Below are 20,803 nucleotides of genomic sequence, written 5' to 3' on the forward strand. Positions count from 1 at the left end.
AGTGACGGAAAAAGAAAGGTCCAAAAAAACCACTGTTGTTATGGAGCTTTAGGCAGTGTCAGTGTTTGTGTGTGTGTGTGTGTGTGTGTGTGTGAGAGAGAGAGAGAGAGAGAGTGTGTGTAGATAGCTTTCTCCTCTGGATCCTGGAGATGCAATGTGACTGGGCTGTGTGTCTCCACATACCAGTGGAAACAAAACAGACAAAAATAACTCCCCGTCACAAAACAAAAGCTTCAAAACCAAAATGAAAATAACAGTAAACATAATGCAAGGGCAGAAATCAAAGCCAAAAACAAACAAAACAAAAAGAATACCAAAATAAAACAAAAAAAACCCCATGACATTTGTTTTCACTGCTAGCAGCTCTTCTTACATCTTATCTGTGTCTGCAGTGTTTCTTCTGCCCCTGAGTATAATGAAATAAATTTGCACAAGATTTCATTTCATGTGCAATAATAATCAGTCAGATCTGGCTAATAGTACCAGTATTCAGAGGAGAGGTGGTCTGTCTCAAAGCATGGCCAAGGGCTCTGTGTACTGTAGTTCAAATGAAAGACGTTTGATTGGCTGGTTTGGATTGTTATTGCTCTGTGAATGAAATATGTGTGCAATAAGCCAACACAGCAGCGTCTCCTAATAAAATGGATTTTATTGACATAATTCATATGAGCTGGGTGTATTTACGTCTTCAGGTGGTGGTGGTGGTGGTGGTGGAGCAGACTGTGTGTGAACTATGGGAAGAGGAGAGGAATGTTTGTGTGTTTGATACCACGGATTACAGGGGGTGTGAACCCAATGCAAACCCTCAGATATGCACCTCACATGAAACGCAGCCTTGTCATGGGAGAGGAGCTGCCCTTAATGTGTGGCTCAGCTATGCATGTTGAGCTCTTTTTTTGGTTTGTTTTTTTGACAGTGCTCCTACTTTGTGGAAAACTATTCATAGCACACACGCACTCGTAAAACACACACACACACACACACAATTAAACAGTGGCCGAAGCAGTCACATTGTTTAAGATAAGTAAAAGAAAACGGCTTTAAAGCAGCGTGGTCCTGTGCACTCTCTCTTTTAACTCTTATTTTTTATAAAGGCTCTTTAAGTCCCGAGCCTGATAGCATTAGCGTACGTTAAGCGTTTTATTTTTACAAAGGTAGAAGGATTTGTCTGTGATCTGCGGTTTAAATGGGCTTTAGATCTCTGTGTTAGTTGATCTTTGCTCAGCAGTGCGGGATTTGGCCCGGCCTCTGTGACCCCCTCTTTCTGTAGATGCTAACGCTCAAACAGCCCCTCCTGCTGAAACTCCATTAGCACCTTGGAAAATGAATGAAAAATTAATTGACAGACACATACTTGGTCAGGCAAACATTCACAACGAATGATGTTAAGTTTATCAGTCACTGTCAGTTGTACCAAATGTTTCTCTGCAGTTATAGCAGAAAGTGTGATTAACTCTCACAGCTATTAGTATGGTTAACTGTTACAGAGCGGAGTATCATTAACTATTACAGATATGAGTATAGTTAATGGTTACAAATAGGAGTATGGTTAACTGTTACAGATAGGAGTATGGTTGACTGTTACGGATAGGAGTGTGGTTAACTGTTACAAATAGGAGTATGGTTTAGTGTTACAGATAGGAGTATGGTTGACTGTTACGGATAGGAGTATGGTTTAGTGTTACAGATAGGAGTGCTGTTAACTGTTACGGATAGGAGTATGGTTAACTGTTACAGATAGGAGTGTGGTTAACTGTTACAGGTATGGCTGTGAATAACTGTTACAGATAGGAGTGTGGTTAACTGTTACAGGTATGGCTGTGAATAACTGTTACAGATAGGAGTGCGGTTAACTGTTACGGATAGGAGTATGGTTAACTGTTACGGATAGGAGTGTGGTTAACTGTTACAGGTATGGCTGTGAATAACTGTTACAGATAGGAGTGCGGTTAACTGTTACGGATGTGAGTATGGTGAACTGTAATGGATAGGCGTATGGTTAACATACTGGAGACAGTTGGCCCCTTCATTAACAGGACGCAATGTTTGACTGTTAGGTAAGTTCCAGAATATTCCGATATGAACTGTAATCTAATGCAGCACTCATAAAACATGTTAAAATGCAGACGGAGAAAGGAAAGGAGACTTTGTGGAAAACAGAGGGCATGACATATTTGATCAAAGGAGAAGATGCAGAATGGAGAGATGAACTGGGCTGTCTTGAGTTAAGTCTTTTAATCTTTGATGCAACAGACCTATTCCAAACACTCATTAGAGTATAGGAATATAAAACCGATGAACGTGGACTGAATGATGGATTAGGATATATAGAAGCTGCTTGCCTGAAGCGCTCAAAAAGTTGTTTGTATCTTTTACCTGTTTTATCAGAGTTAGTTCTCTTTATTTATTGTCCTCGGATGGCTCTTTAGAGCTGCCAAAGGCAGCTGAAACTGGACAGAGTGACGATCAGAACCTGACTATTTTAAATGACAGGAACTTACCTCAGCATCATACCTCAGTGGTCTGGAACTACCCTCACTCGACCAATGTAATCTGACTCGTGCCTTCACAATTACCTCTTCAAAAGAAACGAAAAAATCATCTGGAAGCATACCCAAACTTATCCGTGCACCATTCTTGCTTTTTTAAATGATCACTTTGACTCCGTAAAATGTATCATAGTTATGCCTCGAAATGTTCAAGAAGGCATCTTTATCGGTTTAATTCTTCAGTGCACTGAGAGATTAATCGAAAACATTCACAGTGACCAGGTTTGCACAGGTTTTTCCTGATACTTGTGTATTGTGGTTAACGCAGGTCTTTTTGACAGCTTTTGACCCCTCGTGTTGAAGGATGTCTGTGGGATACAGAAAAGACCAGCTGTCGATGAGCTCACATCTTGATTGGCCTCTTTGAGAGTAGATGATTCATTTATATAATCAGGTATCAAGCCAAGTTTGGTTTGGAAAGTCTTAAAATAAACTTGTAAATGGACTGGAAGCCAGTCAAGAGAGTTAAAGACCGACTGATGTTCTCTTTTTTTGTTTTTCCTCTTTGCTGCATTTTTACACAAGTTGAGACTTCTAAGAAAAACATTTGGACAGTGATATGGGGAGCACAGTGATCAGGCCTGGACTAGACAAACTTGCGGCTAATGGTTTTTCTATCTGATGAACACATTCTGTTGATGTTGAAACAATGTTATAAATGCATTTTATGACAATGGTAAGGCACTGATGACACTTGTGTTTGCTCTATAGAAACAGATCCGACTTTAAATAAGGTCTGTTTTAGATAACAACTGTGACCAATATCAAAGTTCATTACAGAGCTATTTCCAGAACAAAGTCTGTCATGTCTCCTTTTTTCCTCATATCTTTCCTCTTGTCTCCCTCTCTCTCTGTCTCTGTCTGTCTCTCCCCCTCTCTCTCTCTCACTCTCTCTCACTCTCTCACACACACACGCACATAAGCACATACATTACTGTGCATACATATATCTTTATATCCAGCATGAAAAAGAGACAGAAAGAAAGAATGAAAGGAAAAAGGAGTGTATGGCAATTTGTGTGTATATGTTGTTTTTATTTTTTTTCACAGTGGTTCGTACAGTGATTGCTAGCTTTGTATCATCTGTTTAACATCCCCTGACTTTGTGTGTGTGTGTGTGTGTGTGTGTGTGCGCGCGTGTGTATGTATGCATGTGTGTTTATGTGTGTGTGTATTTGTATGTTGACTATGTCCTTCCCTATGGACATGCTATGACCCAAAGACTCTTCTCCATTGCTCTCTCTCCTGTCTGTTTTTTTCTCATTTCTGTCTGTTTTTCCCTTTTTTTCTCGCTGTCTTTTCATTGTAACTGAAACAGCTTACAACCAATGACCATTTTAAGACTACTGGACGTTTCTTATGAATAATCTCTAATCTTGTTAAAATTCCAGATCTCTTAGTCACTGTCCATCCAGAATATTCTGTCTCAGTAATCTGTGGCTGAAGTCAAACATGATGAGTCATGTCCTGAAGTCCCTTTTTCTTCCCTAAAGAGATAACATGGCCGACCCACAAATGTCTCTCTCCATCACATCACTCCATTATTTTTCCCCAACTCTCACTCCTCCACCACTCCTCTGTTCTCCGCTCTCTCTCTCTCTCTCTCTCTCCATCTCTCTCTCCCTCTTGCTTGCTTCCTCTCTCTCTCTCTCTCTCTCTCTCTCTCTCTCTCTCTCTCTCTCTCTCTGACCTCTGCACTAATGTCTTTTACCGGAGATGCAGTATGCACGTATGTGTTTTTGTGTGTGTGTTTTTTTGTGTGAGCAACTGTGTGAACCACCGCATCAGTGCATGCAAGTGTGTGTGTGTGTGTGTGTGTGTTGTATGCATCTCCAGCTGGGGCATGATATATTTTGCCTACAGGTTAGATGACAATAACCCATCTTTTTTCCTACATGCATGAAAACATACATACACACACACTCACACATGCACACTTTCCTGAGTTCAAACAATATTCATTTTCTCATTTTAACTGCGGGTACAGGACATGGCTCAGGCCTATATGATTTTTATGGTCCAGTCAACATAGTAAATATGTTAGTTGGTGTTAGTTAAACTCCAGATTAGCACAGTATCCAACTGAGTGTCTCTGCATTAGCAAATTTAATTAACAAGCTTGTCAAACCGTTAACAAACCAACACGCTGGCCGTGTGATCGGAACCTCAGTAGCTCAAATTAGATAATGAGTTCAAAAATAAACCTCTCCTGAGTGTGTTGTGACAGTGGAATGAGCCTCTGGAAAATCAGTTATTTAGTTACACAATAAAAAGAAGATGAGACAGAGAGAGAGAGAAAAACATGGTTCAAAACAGAGAGAGAGAGAGAGAGAGAGAGAGTGGGTGAAAGAGAGAGGTAGAGAAACAGTCCAACAGTCAGATACTGTTTCTCTGTTACCACCTGGAGCCCAGCGTAAAAGCTAGCCAACTACCAGAAGAGTTTGATTCTTTGTGTATCAATATGTCAGTTCACCAGTACACTGAGCAGACAAGGAGGGGAACTTGCTACACTTTGGGCAGATGCCGGTGTCTGACAGGATGAGTGTCAAACATGAAATGACAAAGTACAATACTGTGTCTCCAGCCTATTCTGAGTGCTTGTTTAGAGTGAGAAAATGGCTGCCTCACTCCCCAGTTCCATTGTGATGTGACTGATGTAACAAATAGAATCCTCTGTTCTGGCCATTAAAGATGAACCAGAACAGTTACATCATCAAGAAAGAGCAGCATTTTAGCAATTCAACAAAGATTTCTCAATTAGTATGTCATTATATGCCCACTTTGTGCCCACCATAACTAAAAACATGGCCAGGCTGCTGGTCCTGAGGTGGTGCCAAGGCTTGGTACACACACGGCAGAAAACGCCCAGAAGAGCCCCCACCCTCGAGGAGCTGACGATTGCATTTTTATTTATTTATTTATTCATTTATTTATTTTGTCCCACATTTTAAAAGTGTCAGATGAAAAAGCAGCATCACCCAGGACATTGTTTTAAAGTGGTCAGTTTTCTGTCTGACTCACTTGCCTTTCTTCAGAGAGTTTTTCCACAGTGCAGTGAGGGTTTTTGTTGTTGTTGTTGTTGTTGTTTGTTTTTGGTTTTTTTGGGGGGGGTTTTGTTGCTCTTGTGAAAGCTGTGCTTCTGAACTGTTTGTTTAGGGGGAAAAAAAACCAGAATATCTTCTAGACAGACAAAGATTTTTCACAAAGACTACAAAGTCTTTCTGAGAGATCTGCATTTTATTCCATATATTTATTCAGTGTTTTAAAAATAGCGAGGTAGGGCTGTCCTTGTGTCTTGAGGTTAGAGGACTTAAAATGGCCTTTGTTCTTTGTTGCTGTGTTGCTCAAACATTGAAAATCTTACACATGTGGTCTCTCTTTCATTATTGTATGCCGTCCTTATGATTTTTATGCCATCATTCATTTGACAGTGTTTGGTTTTGATCTGCTTTGATGAAAGTCAAGTGGGAAGAGCAGATGTTGTATTGCTTCAGTGTTCGACGAGAATGTAAACGGGGCATCGGCCTGCACATCATTTAAGTACCTTGGCTTTTATTCTTTGTCAATTATGAAAACAGATGTTTGCTGCACAAATGCAGCTTTTGATTCTTCTCAGATTACTCCACACCACACCAGAATCTCAGAAATCAGCAGATGTCTGACAGAAAAGTCTTACCATACGACTTGAGAATGTTAGTTTGTCCAGGATAAGGAGAAGGAAGTGGAGAACACTGTGTTAGATGATAAAGAGTTGGATGTAACGACCTCTACAGTTTCTCCTGTCTTTATGTCCATTGGCTTTTCATAGATCTATAGACTATTATCTGCCAATAGACATCTGTGCTATGTCAGTCACTTCTCAGTGATTGGACAAGGAGCTGAAACAGAACAAATGAGAGAGATGGACACATACAGCAAAGGGACCATGGGTGTAGAGTTTGCCCGTTTTGGCTTTAAGAAGAATGGGCAGGGACATAGCGGATATGAGATTTTGATAATAAGTCAAATGAAAGCGTTCCTGGCCCATCCTGCTCACTGCTCTGATCTTCGCCTGTGCCACATGATCACGGGATCAGAAAAGTCAAGGCTGTGGTTTCTGTTGGTCTCCAAACCTTTCTCCCACAGTGCTTTCACACTGGCCAGCTGGCTGAGGACTCATCAGTGAGTCCCAAGAAAACTGTAAACTGGTAGTTTACACATTGTCCACCTGTTCTCAATGAAGCATGTGACTGCAATTAATAATCATCTTCATCATCAGATGTTCTTCTTCTTCTTACTAGTAGTACTACTACTACTACTATAGAGATGATCATCATCTTCAGTCTGATTAGATTACAGATCTGTGGAGAGACCCAGCCTTTTCAGCACATCGAACACAGAGTTTTTTAAAATGTCGTTTATTATTCTTTTAATAGACTGCCATTAGAGGCTGTACTTTGGAATGCATTGCATGTATCTCTAAAGCTAAACATGAAACATTATGATGCGCTGTCATATTGCAGTGATGGGGAAAAGAGACTATAGCATGGGAGTTATGTGTCTCTATGACTCTGTTCTGCAGGCATGTTTCTGATTTAATGTGATATTTTGAAGGAGCATAGAAATAGATTACATCGAGTCTGTAAGGGAGAGTTTGTTTGGAAAGCGTCTCGTTCAATCAGCACTTGCATTTGGAGCACAGCCAAGAGCAGTCACTCTTTCTTGTTTTTTCTCATCCTATCTGTCGCTCCTTTTCTTGTGCTCACTCTCCCTCCCTCTGTGTCCTGCTCACTCATTCAACCGAGCTGATCGTTAAACTGGGCCTTAGTTTCTCTGGCTAAATTTAGCTGAGAGCAGATGTGTGTGTACATCTGAGAGATGAGAGAGAGAGAGAGAGAGAGAGAAAGAGCATATTGCCTCACTCCATATCCCAGCATGCCTTTCTCTGACTCAGCAACACAGGGAAATTAGGTTAGACATGTCGTCTACCCACACACACAACACACGTCACGATAGAAATGGAGAGAAAGAGAGAGACAAATAAAACTAGGAGCTAAAGTTGTCTTGGTGTGAGTGTTATTTATTTATTTATTTATTTTATCTTTTTTTGATTGGCGGTGTCTATTGACTGGATAGGTACAGTGCCAATGTCTCCCCTCTCTTGTCCATCTGTTCTGAGCTCTTATTTTCAGGGCTAATTGCTTCAACTGTCCTTTTAAAAACAAGAAAGAAGTTGACATATAGCTCTGCTCTAACAAGGTGTCTGCTATTTGCTCAAAAGGTTACCACCAGACGTGTAGAATATTGAAATTATGGATTGATATTCCTGGCTGGTACCACATATTCAGTCCAGTCCTTGAAATTTGCATATTCTTTGCCTATTGGTTCCAACCTACAGTGCAACACCTGTTTTAACCAATTACATACTTTCTTGGGCTAAAGGACGCGACTTATTATGCTAATCAGGTGCATGGAGAATGGCCCATTGCTGGCTTCCAGCCATGCTTGTTAAAAATGAGAGAGGAAAAGGTGCTAAAAGACAGGGATGGTAAAAATGATGAACATTTTTCTCAACTTGCCTGTGTAGACCCTGTGGGGGGCTCAGCCTCTCTCGCTCTCGCTTTCTTTAATGAGCTTACAGACTCTGTGAGTGCTCCTCAGTGAATACTGGATAGACAAAGCTACCAAAGAGGTCATGTTCCTGTCTTTATACAGGGAAGACTATTTGTGTGCAGTGCCAAAGCCCAAGGTTTAGTCTAATATTAAAGACTGATTTTATGAACACAGTTTTGGACTCAGTTGGTTACAACTTATGCAGGAGTTCTCACTGGTGCTCACTGAAGCTGTAGTCAAGCTAACTGCACTGATGAGTGTGTAAAATGGGAATGTTTTAATAAGGATGACATATTCATTAGACTCTTGTCCTTAACTCCTTAACTGTGCTGTAATGTCACTGCACTAGGAATACAAAAATGTTATTTGGCTGCATTTGTATGAATGAGAATGCAGAGCAGGGTCAGTTAAGAGAATGTAGACTCTGTGTGTGTGTGTGTGTGTGTGTGTGTGTGTGTGTGTGTGTGTGTGTGTAGCCTTCTCAGGGGGCACAGTGCAGAGAACTCATTCCTGGTTCACGTTGCATTTACTGGATTAGCTTCATTAGTGTCCCTATGTCTCGGACACACACACACACACACTCAGACACACACACACACACTGTCTCTATCTCTCTAAGAAGGTTCTTATCCAATCAGTGTGGGCTTACATGGGTAACCTGAGTCGAGAACCAACTGGAAAGCTTACTCATGACCTTCAGGAGATGAACGAGAAAAAAAAAGAAAAAGAAAAAAACGTCTGGACTGACAATGCATTTTTTGTTCCTCACAAATGCCTCTGTCCAGGTTTTTTTTTTAAGGGTCTCTGTGTTTGGACAGAGGTGGATAGAGTAACCAAAACCTGTCCCTCAGTAAAAGCATGATTTCTTTAAAGAAACTATACAGTGCTATACTATACACGTAAAAACAGCCTTTGACAAAATCACGTGAATTAGAGCAAAAAGAAAAGAAAAGAACAAAGAAAAGAAAAGTATGCAGCACAAGTTACACCTCAGGTTACTTTTTAACTGACCCGTTCGCCCATAGTACCTTCTTTAACGTTTATCACTTTCTCCTTGACCTTTAACTAAACAACCAACTGTGTGTATGAGAAAATACCAATAATGTTGTTGAAATGAGACCAAAAATGTTGTAGTTTTAAATATTAACCTGCTCCAAAGTCTGATGTAGTTGTCTGACAGTAGCAGCATGGACAGTTTTCAGTACTGGACACTCGTTTCATGGCCGATTTTGATTTAGCTCAGTAAGCACCTCTTCTTTCCATCAGAGCAAAATGAGATAACTGGAAAGTGTGAGTTTGAAATGTTCAGTGTTATAGATAAACCGTAAACAACAAAAGCAGTGAGCCTGAAACATGATACATTTAAGGTAAGAACTGGAAAGTATTTGCTAAAGTCCCGACTCCAGCTCACTCAGAAACATATGCCTTTTAATCAGGAAGACTTTTGGCTCTCTAAGTTCTTCAGTTCTTCCTTTTTCTAGTGTTGCCAGATCATCCTCAGACTCACTGCCTTTCTGTTCTTGTTCCTGGGATTGAAGTGAAGGACTGTCAGTTTCAACCATAGTCTTGAGTCTGACGATGCTTTGATTTTTAACTTAAATTAAGAATATTTCATCATCTCTTAGTGTACGAGACAAGAGAAAACTGATGTGCAAGCTGCCAAATTGAGCACTATATATAAGACTCTACAAATCTACAATTCACTCTCTCTCTCTCGCTCTCGCTCTCTCTCTCTCTGTATATATATATATGTATGTAAAACTCTATAAATACATAAATAGAAACACACAGTGCAAGCAGGCTGTGACTGGGGCAGTCCAGTTTTACAGGCAGGAGTTCAGGAGTTCATTTAAATAAGTTTAGACGTGGATTATTTCTGTTGTTTCGTTTTGAATGTAGTTTCTTAGACATTTCTCAGAGGTCAGTGGCCTGAGTAGACTGTCCAGTGTCCTGGCAGCAGCTCCGACTTTGTTTTGTGTGTTTGATGTTGATTTCTCCTTGTTTGAGATAATATGTGTGCTCTGAAAGTCAGCGTAGGACTCATTAGATTTGATTGGCTAGATGGCTTTGCTCCAGTTTGTTATCAGTCAGTGCACTCCTCCCCCTCCTTCCAAACTCTCCCCCGACTCTCCTCACTGCTCCTTGACTTTGACAGGAGACGATAAACAGATAGTCACTGTGTGGATGACCTTGCCTCTGAGTGTGTGTGTGTGTGTGTGTGTGTGTGTGTGTGAGAGAGAGAGAGAGAGGGTGTGTTTGTATGTGTGTGAGAGTGTGTGCGTGTGTTTGTAATTGTGTGTGCGCGTGTATGTCCGAGTGGCTGTGTTTGTGTGTGTGTGTGTGTGTGTGTGTGTGTGTGTGTGTGTGTGTGTTTTTGTGCGTGCGTGCATGCACCTGTGCCCAGCTGGCTTTTTCACGCCTCACAGGTGATGTTGACCCCTCTTCCTCTTAGGAGAACATCCACTACCCTGTGAGCCAAAATTCACCTGCGTTAAGAAAAGGGTTGTTACTGACTCACAGAATGGACTGATTCCAGATCAGTTTAGTGTATTATGCAAATTTAGGTGTTAAGGTGTTATTTGCTGTGTGTGTGTGTGTGTGTGTGCGTGCGTGTGTGTGTGTGTGTGCGCGCGCGTGTGTGCGTGCATGTGTTCGTGTGTGTGTGTAAGAGAGAGAGAGACAGAGACATGGTTCTTTCACAGTGCACCTGGAAAAGAGTATCACTTACTCTTCTCCTTCTGGGCATCACAGATGGCCTCCTTCAATTTAGGAACTGTCCTCGTCCTACTGGCCCACTGAACACACACACACACACACACACACACAACAGAGCAAGGAAGAGGGTCAGGTACATTTCACACTTGACAGAGAACAGTTATCATCCTGATAATATCTGCCTGATAATACCTGAGACGGGTCTACATCCCTTCTCTGTACTCATGTGTGTCTATCTCAGCTATCCAGTTATCTTGGTGTATCTATATAAGCCTCTAATAGCAGATTTAGGGTCAGTTCTCCCAAACTATTCTGTGTTCTCAATTATTATGAACTTACCATCATTACTGATCTTGGATCAGCTATCAGGAGTGTAATATAACTGCTCCTCCCTGTTTCTCCAAATGGTAATGTCATTGTGGCCTACCTCACTGTGATTAACACCAGCCATGTGTGTTTGACACTTAGCCTTTGGCCAGGGGTACAGCCGGCAGAGAGAGAGAGAGAGCAAGGGAGAGAAAGAGAAAGAGTACAGTACTTTAGAGCAAAGCGGGAGAGAGTGGGTGAAAGAGAAAGGGCAAGAAACAGTCCAACTGTTAGATATTGTTTTTCCATTATCACCTGGAGCCAAATGTAAAAGCCAGCCAACTACCAGAAGAGTTTGATTCTTTGTGTGTAAATATGTATAAAGAGGGAGACAGAGAGAGAGCGAAAGAGAGAGCACGCCTGGCACTAGTCAAACAATCCAGACTTTGACAGATGAGTATATTGCATAAGGATTGCATATGTTGCGTAAGGACAGAGTCTAATGGAGAGCAGAGTACATTACAGTACAATACTGTACATTTCTGTTGTACATTACACATGTACCTGTTTGGTGGTAGTGTCATTATTAGCCATTCATACAGCGCTCAGTGACTTTTTTCCACCCAAGGTCTGATGCTGCTTGTTGGAAGGAATAAATACATCATGAAGAGTTATTAATGCTTCTGTCACCCTTTATTATGACTGACATATGAATCATGAAAACATATTGATTCACAAGCATCTCTGTGTCGACAAACATGTGAGGATGCAAATGCCTAGCACTGTTTATCCACTCTGTGTCAGGTATTTTAGATCCGAGGATAGATTTTAACATAATGTTTGGCAAGGTCTTGTGAAACTATACTCGGACTATGTGTGTTTTGTTTTAGCAGTAATGCCGGGGTGTACAGATAACTCTGTAAAAGTAAACATGTAAACATGTAAACATCTCGTTTGACTGTTTGTATCAATGTACTTGTCGGTACATGCACTAGCATACACATGCACATGTTTGAGAGGCTGCTGATGTTAGGTGGAATCCCATGTATGTCTGCACCTTGCTTCTTTTGCAGAAGTGCTGGCATTTACGGATGACAGGCATAAAAATGTAGTTTTTATACCTGATGACAGGGATAAAAATGTAGTTTTATACCCACTTAAACAGAGAACCAGTCACAGATTCATGCCATCTCTCTAAGTCATCCCTCTAAGTCAGCACAAGAATGTTGTAATGGAAAGAAAAGAACAGAATGACCCTGATTGGCACACAGTGCAGGAATTGTAGACACGTGTTTTGTACATATATATATATATATATAAATATATATATATATATATATATATATATACATATCTGCAGTACGTGATTAATTAGATTAGTTTTTAACATGGGGGGGTGGCCCATTGGCCAACAGGAGGGATGGCCCAATGATCACTGACACTACTCTATAGAGTATAAAGGGCATGGCAGGTTATCAAGGGGAATTCATTTTGGTCATTTTGCTAACAAGGGGGATGGCATCCCCCTCATTCCCCTACTGTATATCTGTATCTCTACATCTATATCTAATCCACATATATATATATATATATATATATATATATATATATAGTACCAGTCAAAAGTTTGGACACAACCAATTCTGTGTTTTTTTTTGTTATTTTTATCATTTTCAACATTGTAGAACAATGCTGAAGGCATCACAACTATGAAATAACACATATGGAATTATGTAGAAAGCAAAAAAGTGTAAACAAAGGAAAATGTTTTATATTTTAGATTCTTCAAGGTAGCCACCTTTTGCCTCAATGACAGCTTTACACACACTTTGCATTCTCTCAACCAGCTTCATCAGGTAGTCACCTGGAATGCTTTTCCCTCACTCCGCGGTCCAACTCATCCCAAACCACCTCAGCTGGGCTTAGGTCGGGCGATTGTGGTGGCCAGGTCATCTGATGCAGTACTCCATCACTGTCCTTCTTGGTCAAATGGCCCTTGCATAGCCTGGGGGTGTGTTTTAGGTCATTGTCCCGTTGAAAAACAAATGATGGTCCCACTAAGCGCAAACCAGATGGGATGGCATGTCTCTGCAGGATGCTGTGGTAGCCATGCTGGTTAAGTGGGACTTGAATTTTGAATAAATCGCCAACAGTGTCACCGGCAGAGCACCCCCACACCATCATACCTCCTCCTTCATGCTCCTCTACACACACATGCAGATACCATCCGTTCACCTGCGTGACCATCCGTCACAAAGACACAGCGGTTAGAACCAAAAATCTCAAATGTGGACTCATCAGACCAAGGCCCAGATTTCCACTGGTCTAACGTCCATTCCTTGCGTTTCTTGGCCCAGGCAGTTCTCTTCTTCTTACTGGTCTTTGCAGCAACTCGACCACGAAGGCCTGATTCACGCAGTCTCCTCTGAACAGTTGATGTTGAGATGTGTCTGCTGTTTGAACTCTGTGAAGCTCTCATGTAGGCTCTCATCTGAGGTTATATAGTGAGTTCATCATTTTGTAGTGCTGTCTGAATGTATAGTGAGAATTGTTATACACTATATAGTGCACTCAAAGTATCCCACACATCCCACTTAGACCATCATGCATTGCAGCCTGTCTTGTGAAAGCAGGCAAGTCTTTACCGTCAGATGCAGATGTTCTGGCGTTTGTTTATGCGACAGAGATAAAAAAAAAAATTAGGAATATCAGGCGCATAATTATGTAGCAGCTTAGCATCCAAATAGTGTCCGAAATGTATCAGCAGCTGTCTGCCCGTATCCCTTAGTGAGTGTTCTATGTACCAAACACTATATAGTGAGTAGAGAGTAGTGAGTGGGGAGTAATTTCGGACACGCCATTGGTCTTCCTTACCTAGGGCAGTCCACATGAGAGCCAGTTTCATCATAGCGTTTGATGGTTTTTGCGGCTGCACTTGAAGATACTTTCAAAGATACTTTCAAGAAGTTTTCGAGATTGACTTACCTTCATGTCTTAAAGTAATGATGGACTGTCGTTTCTGTTTACTTAGTTGAGTGTTCTTGCCATAATATGGATTACTACAGTAGTTGAACAGGGCCATTTACTGTATACCAACCCTACCTCGGCACAACACAACTGATGGTCTCAAACAAATTAAGAAATTCCACTAATAAACTTTTGACAAGGCACACCTGTTAACTGAAAACCATTCCAGGTGACCAACCTCATGAAGCTGGTTAAGATAAATGCCAATAGTGTGCAAAGCTGTCATCATGCCAACAGGGGCTACTTAACATATTTTGGGGTTTTTTTAAACACTTTTCTACATAATTCCATATGTGTTATTTCATAGTTTTGATGTCTTCAGTACTGTTCTACAATTAAGAAAATAGTAAAAAATAAATGAAAACCCTTGAATGCGTAGGTGTGTCCAAACTTTTGACTGGTATCGTATACACACGCACACACACACACACACACACACACACATACACACACACACATACCACTAAGGCACCGTTTAGTTATGCCTAATGTTCTAGCACATTCCCACTGTCATAGATTTACTATATTGAAGGCACCCTATAGTTTCTATACACCCTGTTTTAAATAATGTAACTATGAATTTTTAAAGCAGCCAAGACAACATGTGCTGCTTGCATTCAAAATATTTAAACAATCAAACAATTGTTTTATGCAATAAATCAGGTAAATTCAATGTGTGTTTGAACTTACCTAGTTTAAAATGTCCTTTTCTGTGCCATGGGTGTTGCTTTTCCACATGAAAATTATGAAGGTAGATTTATTGCAACATGGATAATATAAGTGTGTATGAGAGAGAGAGAGAGAGAGAGCGAGAGAGACAGAGCCTGCACGTTTGTGTTTATGAATTGCTAAGGGATTCAGTTTGTTAATTATGGAAACTAATGGGACTGTCTCTCACCAGGGAGAAAACAGAGTAATTCAGGCAGTTAAATAGGGAGGAAAAGAAGACAGAGCTGTGACAATGTCAGTTGTTGTTGCAGTTCTGAAATTCTTCAGTAGGTGGCAGCAGACACAGAGGGAGCACCTAGGCAGCCTGTGATTGGTGGATGGGCCTGGGTTGCCATGGTGACCGGTTGAGAGGAAGCAGAGTAGGTCTGTGGAGTACCAAAACACAGAGGGCAGTGTTGAGCTGTGACACGTAAACACACACACACACACACACACACACACACACAGACACACAGAAACAAACAAACACTCAGAGGGCAGTATTGAGCTGTTACATGTGAACTGAATTCTAATTTGTATCTTAACAGACAAAACATGTGATCTGGTTTTAATTCATGTCACTGGCCCCAAATATGACATCTTAATTCAGAAATCATCTACACATACAGTATAAACACACGGCGACTGTTGTACAATCTTTGGTCACTGTTGTTAGTAATGATTTTTCTTATCTGATGTAATGTTATCTAAGCTTAGACTTGTTTATCTCCTCAAGGAAATAAAAGATGTGCCAAGAGTCAACAAACATCATTACTGATGTTTGTTAACTCTTGATTTTTTCTTGATCCCTGGCTATTCCACTCTTTTTACACACATACACACAAACAAACAAACAAAAGACAGCTGAAGTCTCCATTTTTGAGATTCTGAAAGCTTTTGGCTGTTTGTGTGTGTGTGTGTGTGTGTGTTTGAGAGAGAGAGAGAGTGAGTGAGAGGGAGAGAGAGAGAGAGAGAGAGAGAGAGTGTACATGTCTAGCATTGTTTTGTAAATTCAGTGTAAGCAACCCCCCTCCCTTTGGAGAGTTGAATGTGTAACTAGATTTGAGGTTATGTAATGTTTAATAGAGGCTCAGAAAGTGGGATGTGTGTGTGTGTGTGTGTGTGTGTGCGCGTAATCCACACTTATTTGGGTTAAATCATTCTCTTCTTCACAGCACCAGGGCCTTTCTACCTTGCTGTCTTCCTCTCCTTTCCTCTCTGTCTCTTTCTCACTCTCTCTCTCCCTTTATTTCTGTGTTAGACACAGGCCCAGTTGCTTTATGAGTATGGTGTGTATATTTATGCTTTAAAACCATCTATGAGGAAGCACCCCAAACACAAATACAGTAACATCATTGTAATGATCTCAGTGGCTTGATTACCCTATCACTACCAATGGTCATCCTCTGAAACTGACCAGGGTTGTATGAATGAACTTAGTCACTGTGTAAGGGGTCTATTTAGACAGTCACTGTGTAAGGGGTCCATTTAGACAGTCACTGTGTAAGGGGTCCATTTAGACAGTGACTGGGTAAGGGGTCCATTTAGACAGTCACTATGTGGGTGAGATGTTGTGTGAGAAATGATTCCCACCCATCTCCCACTGGAGGACTCCCAATGTCCCAGAGTGGGCAGAGGAGTCTTGGCAATTGGAGAGTGTTGTCTTTCTGACGGAAGACAGACGAGAGGGGACCTGACTCTCTGTGACTCTCTGAGATTTTTCCAGGAACATTTCTCAATGAAAGCAGACTTAGTCAGCCTGCTGTTGGAGCTAAACATGGATGTCAGTTGAATCACATGTAAAGTATCAGAGAGAGTTATGAGGTCATTTCATGTGTAACCTGTATATGACGGTACCTATGGTAAATCTGTGGGGTAGATGTCCATTGTCCCATTAATAATGGCAAAGCTGAAAAACAGACATGAACGCCTGACATATAAAATGACTTCACAGGAGGAAATGACCAAATGAAAGAAATTCATATGATTTTTCCTCAAATAATACATAGGTCACCCTATGTATGACCTATGTATCATCACAAAAAAAAACTACTGAACATTCTTTTCAACCTAACCTTCCTGACATGATACCTGCACAAAAAAAAGTTAACTGAAGTGGCGCCACAACCTGGAACTGAGGATTGAACTGAGCCGCTTTGATTAAAAATGTAGTCCAGTGTTTATCATAGTTTGATGGATAAAAGAATAAGAATTAACACTTTTGTGAAAGAATGGATGTAGACTTATTGTTGAAAGTATGCAAAAGATTATACAAATCTGATCTGGTCTGACTTACATACACCAGAGGAAACCCTGTGTCAGAGTGGAAAACATGAGCACAGAGAGAGCGAGAGAGAAAGTGCGTGTGCGTGTGCGTATGGTAACAGTCAGTGTGTGTGTGTCAAACCAGTGTGTGTCCTGTCTCAGAACAGAGACCCCACACTCCCTATACTCTGTGTGTGAGCTGGTCAGACAGCAGGGAATCATGAGAGGTTCTCCATAATGGATGGGATCGCTGCTTTAACAGGACACCTGGAGTGGACTCCTCTCCCCGTCAGTAGCTGATCAGTTTATCAGTACAGTGGCACGCAGAATTCAGTCTATTCGTCTCCCTCTAGTAGTTTGTTTCATACTCTGGATGGCTGATTTGATCTGTCTTCCTAATGTCTACGATCCTGTTTGTCCTCTTGTGGTCTGTCTATGTATTTTGTTGTCTATTTTGTCTGTTCGCCTGACTGTCCACCCTCTCGTCTTTCTCTGTTCTCCTCTTTCTGTCAGTTGTTTGGTTTCAGGATCCTTGCCTAAGCCTGTCTGTTTGTTTGGCTGTTTCATTCGTTTATCTGTCTGCCTGTGTATCAGTCGGCTTATCTCTTTTCTTCCCGTCATTCACAAACTCTCATAGAGTCTGCCTGCCTGTCTGTCTGTCTGTCTGCCTGCCTGTCGCTCTCTTTTTCTGCCTTTCTGTTTGTTTTTTCCTTTGCTGATCTGCCTGTCTGTCTGTATTGTTTGTCGATGGATCTGTCTGTCTCTCCATCTGTCTGACTGCCTGTCTTCCTGTTCTATTAGCCTTCAGGAAACTTGGCTCTATGTTTGTCTGTGTTATTTTGCATATTATAACTTCTCTTGTGCGCCCCCCCCCCTGAATCTGAATGCCCAGTAGGGACCCTACTCTGCTTGTCAGCGCCAGCTGGTTGCTAGGTAACAGCTACCTGACCATGGTTAGCTGGCGCAGAGTGACACACTCAAGCATGCACACGCATGCACGCACGCACACACATACACACACACACAAAGGCAAGAGGCAGGGATACAGAGAAAGAGGAGAGAAAGAGAGAAAGAGAGAGAGAGGGAGAGAGAGAGAGGGAGACCGAGAGAGTGAGGAAACAGACAGAGAGAGGAGAGAGGGAGGACCAAGATTGAGTGGATCTGGGCTGTATATAGGCTTTGTCATATTCTCCCTGCTGTGTTTGTGCGTATATGTGAATATGCAGAGTGCTGCTATCACAGAGACACCCACCGTTACATGAGTAAGAATAAAGAAAATAGTGACAGGTTATAATTCATAGGGACATATTAAATCACCCAGTGACTTTTCATGACACACACACACACACACATACACACGCACACACACACAGAGCAATGAAATGGTGTCACTAATAATATTATATATTGCCCCATGTTGTCTTTTTATGACTGTGTTTACTTTCAGCTCATATTCATAATGTATTCGTGTCAGCTGAAAAGTGTTTTATGAATCAAGCACATGAGCCATCTGCGTGTGTATTCCTTCATTTTGTGCAGGGTGTGGTCAGGTATGTGTGCTTGGTCCAGATGTATAATCTCTCTCTGGGGGGAACTGGTGGTGTATTGAGTGACAGGGTTTGGCTTAACCATGGGGTTTTTTATAGGATTTACCCTGGAAGGAACCCTCCTGCACACTCCTATGGAATCCACATAATGTATAACCCTTAATGAAAATGACCAGTCAGCTCTGTGTGTGTCTGTGTGTGTGTGTGTATGTGTGTGTGTGTGTGCCTCCATACACTGCCTTTTTTATGATGGATGGTTAGTGAGAGGGAGGGTGTGTTGATGGACGGCTTGGTCGGTTGACTAGTTGGTTGGTTGGTTTGATGAATGAATAAATTGAGGTATAGATGGATGGATGCAATGTGTGATAGGTCACTTGGGCACACACACATGTACAAACACACACACACTCACAGTACGGCTAAGTGTCAACACAGAGAAAGAGAGAAGATAAGAGAAAAAGACAGAGACAGCAAGACAGTTGAGTCTATCCATACGTCGGTCAGATGAATAGATAGCTCAGTGGATGGATGGATTATAGTAAGTGTTACTGTATATTATGTAAAGTTCAGTGCTGTCATGTTTTCATGCGCACTTCAGAGTTTTAACTAAAGTTTAACCCATTTGGACATTGAATGGGTCCCTCACTCAAGTCTTTTTTATCATGTTTTACTGTACAGTTTACCTTAACACTCATAAGCTTTGTAAAAAAGTCATAAAAGAACAGTTAAGAAGAAAAAGTCTATTAGCACCACTCCTGTCGTACGTTTCTTAGAGGGTTTACAAAAATAGACAGGAACTTTTTTTTTTTAATTTCATAATTAGCTGTTTCTGAGTTTGTTTGGAGTTTGCTCTCTCTGTCATGGGACATTCACTGCTGGTCTCTGCAGTGAGACTCATTGTATGTCAAAGACACAGAGGAGTCACTGTGAGGTAAGGACAGTCGGTACATCTTAGCAACGTGGCCAAGAGCCTTAGCAACCGTCCACCAATAGGCAACCAGGAGCAGGAAACACATGGCAGAGTATGCAATCAACAGGCCAGCAGAGATAGGTTAATGCCAGTAGATAGTCCCTTACTGCAACATTACTAACCTAGTTCAACTCTCATTTTAACATTTCTGCTTGAATTGTATTAAAGGTAGAATATGACACAGTAAGAGCTTGCTTTTAAAATTCATCATTTTAATTTGTTGGTTAGTTGTGTGGAGATTTGGTTGGTTGATTGACTGGTTGATTGATTGACTGATTTATTGATTTATTGTTTGATTGATTGATTTTTTTAGGTCACAGACTGAATAAAGACCTGAGGCACTATCTGAGTCAGCGTTTCCAGAAATCATCTCCCGACTACGACCTCCAGCAGACCATCAGAGACAACCTGTACCGTCACGCTGTGCCTTGTGAGTCCAAACTCTCTTTATCTGTCTCGCTTTGGCATTTTCATCTGACGTGCTGAGTAGACAACTGAAACACAACACAAAAGCCCATGTACATCTCTTGTACAGTGTCTGTCATCTGTGTACGTGTGTTTGTTAATAGCTGAAACTACATTCTAAAGCTGACATTGAGGAAGTATAACTCAGCTCTAAGACAGTTTTCCCATGGACCTTTGACATTTCATAAATTCTGGAGAGATTGCTAACAGAGATGGGGGTATGATATGACAATGAGAAAAGAGAGAGAGAGAGAGAGAGAGTCAGTTTGTCGTCTAATAAAGTCTACGGTGACTGTGTAATGTTGTAATCGTGTGATCGGAATATGCACATACGGCTTCCCTCTTTCACGGAAGGCCAGAGATTATAAGAGGTTTTCTTGTATCAGTCTCTCTTGCTCGCGCTCTCTCTCTCTCTCTCCGTGCCATGTGACCGGTAAATCCGCAGAATTGGTCCAGTCCCCTGTGAGTTTGGGATTATGATGAACCCAAGCTGAGAAATTGGAAATGGAATTCCATTGTGGTCATGTGACCAACATTTTACTCACAGACAACTGTGTGTGTGTGTGTGTGTGTGTGAAAGAGAGAAAGAGAGAGGTCTTAACGCTTAGTCAGACCAGCTGTGCATTTCCCTTGAAGACCTATGCATCGTATGCATTGAT

The 20,803-nt window shown here is 41.3% G+C and overlaps 1 protein-coding gene across 1 annotated transcript in view; it reads left to right on the plus strand.

Annotated features, from left to right (window-relative positions):
- magi1a (membrane associated guanylate kinase, WW and PDZ domain containing 1a) overlaps positions 1-20,803 on the plus strand; it is a 97,485-nt gene that overhangs the window by 7,446 nt on the left and 69,236 nt on the right. Inside the window, exon 2 of the mRNA XM_030783875.1 lies at positions 19,993-20,109. Coding sequence (XP_030639735.1) covers positions 19,993-20,109 — 117 coding nt within the window. The remainder of the gene's footprint in view (positions 1-19,992; positions 20,110-20,803) is intronic.

The sequence above is a fragment of the Chanos chanos genome, chromosome 9 (assembly GCF_902362185.1).
Source record: "Chanos chanos chromosome 9, fChaCha1.1, whole genome shotgun sequence".
In the NCBI taxonomy this organism is placed as follows: domain Eukaryota; kingdom Metazoa; phylum Chordata; class Actinopteri; order Gonorynchiformes; family Chanidae; genus Chanos; species Chanos chanos.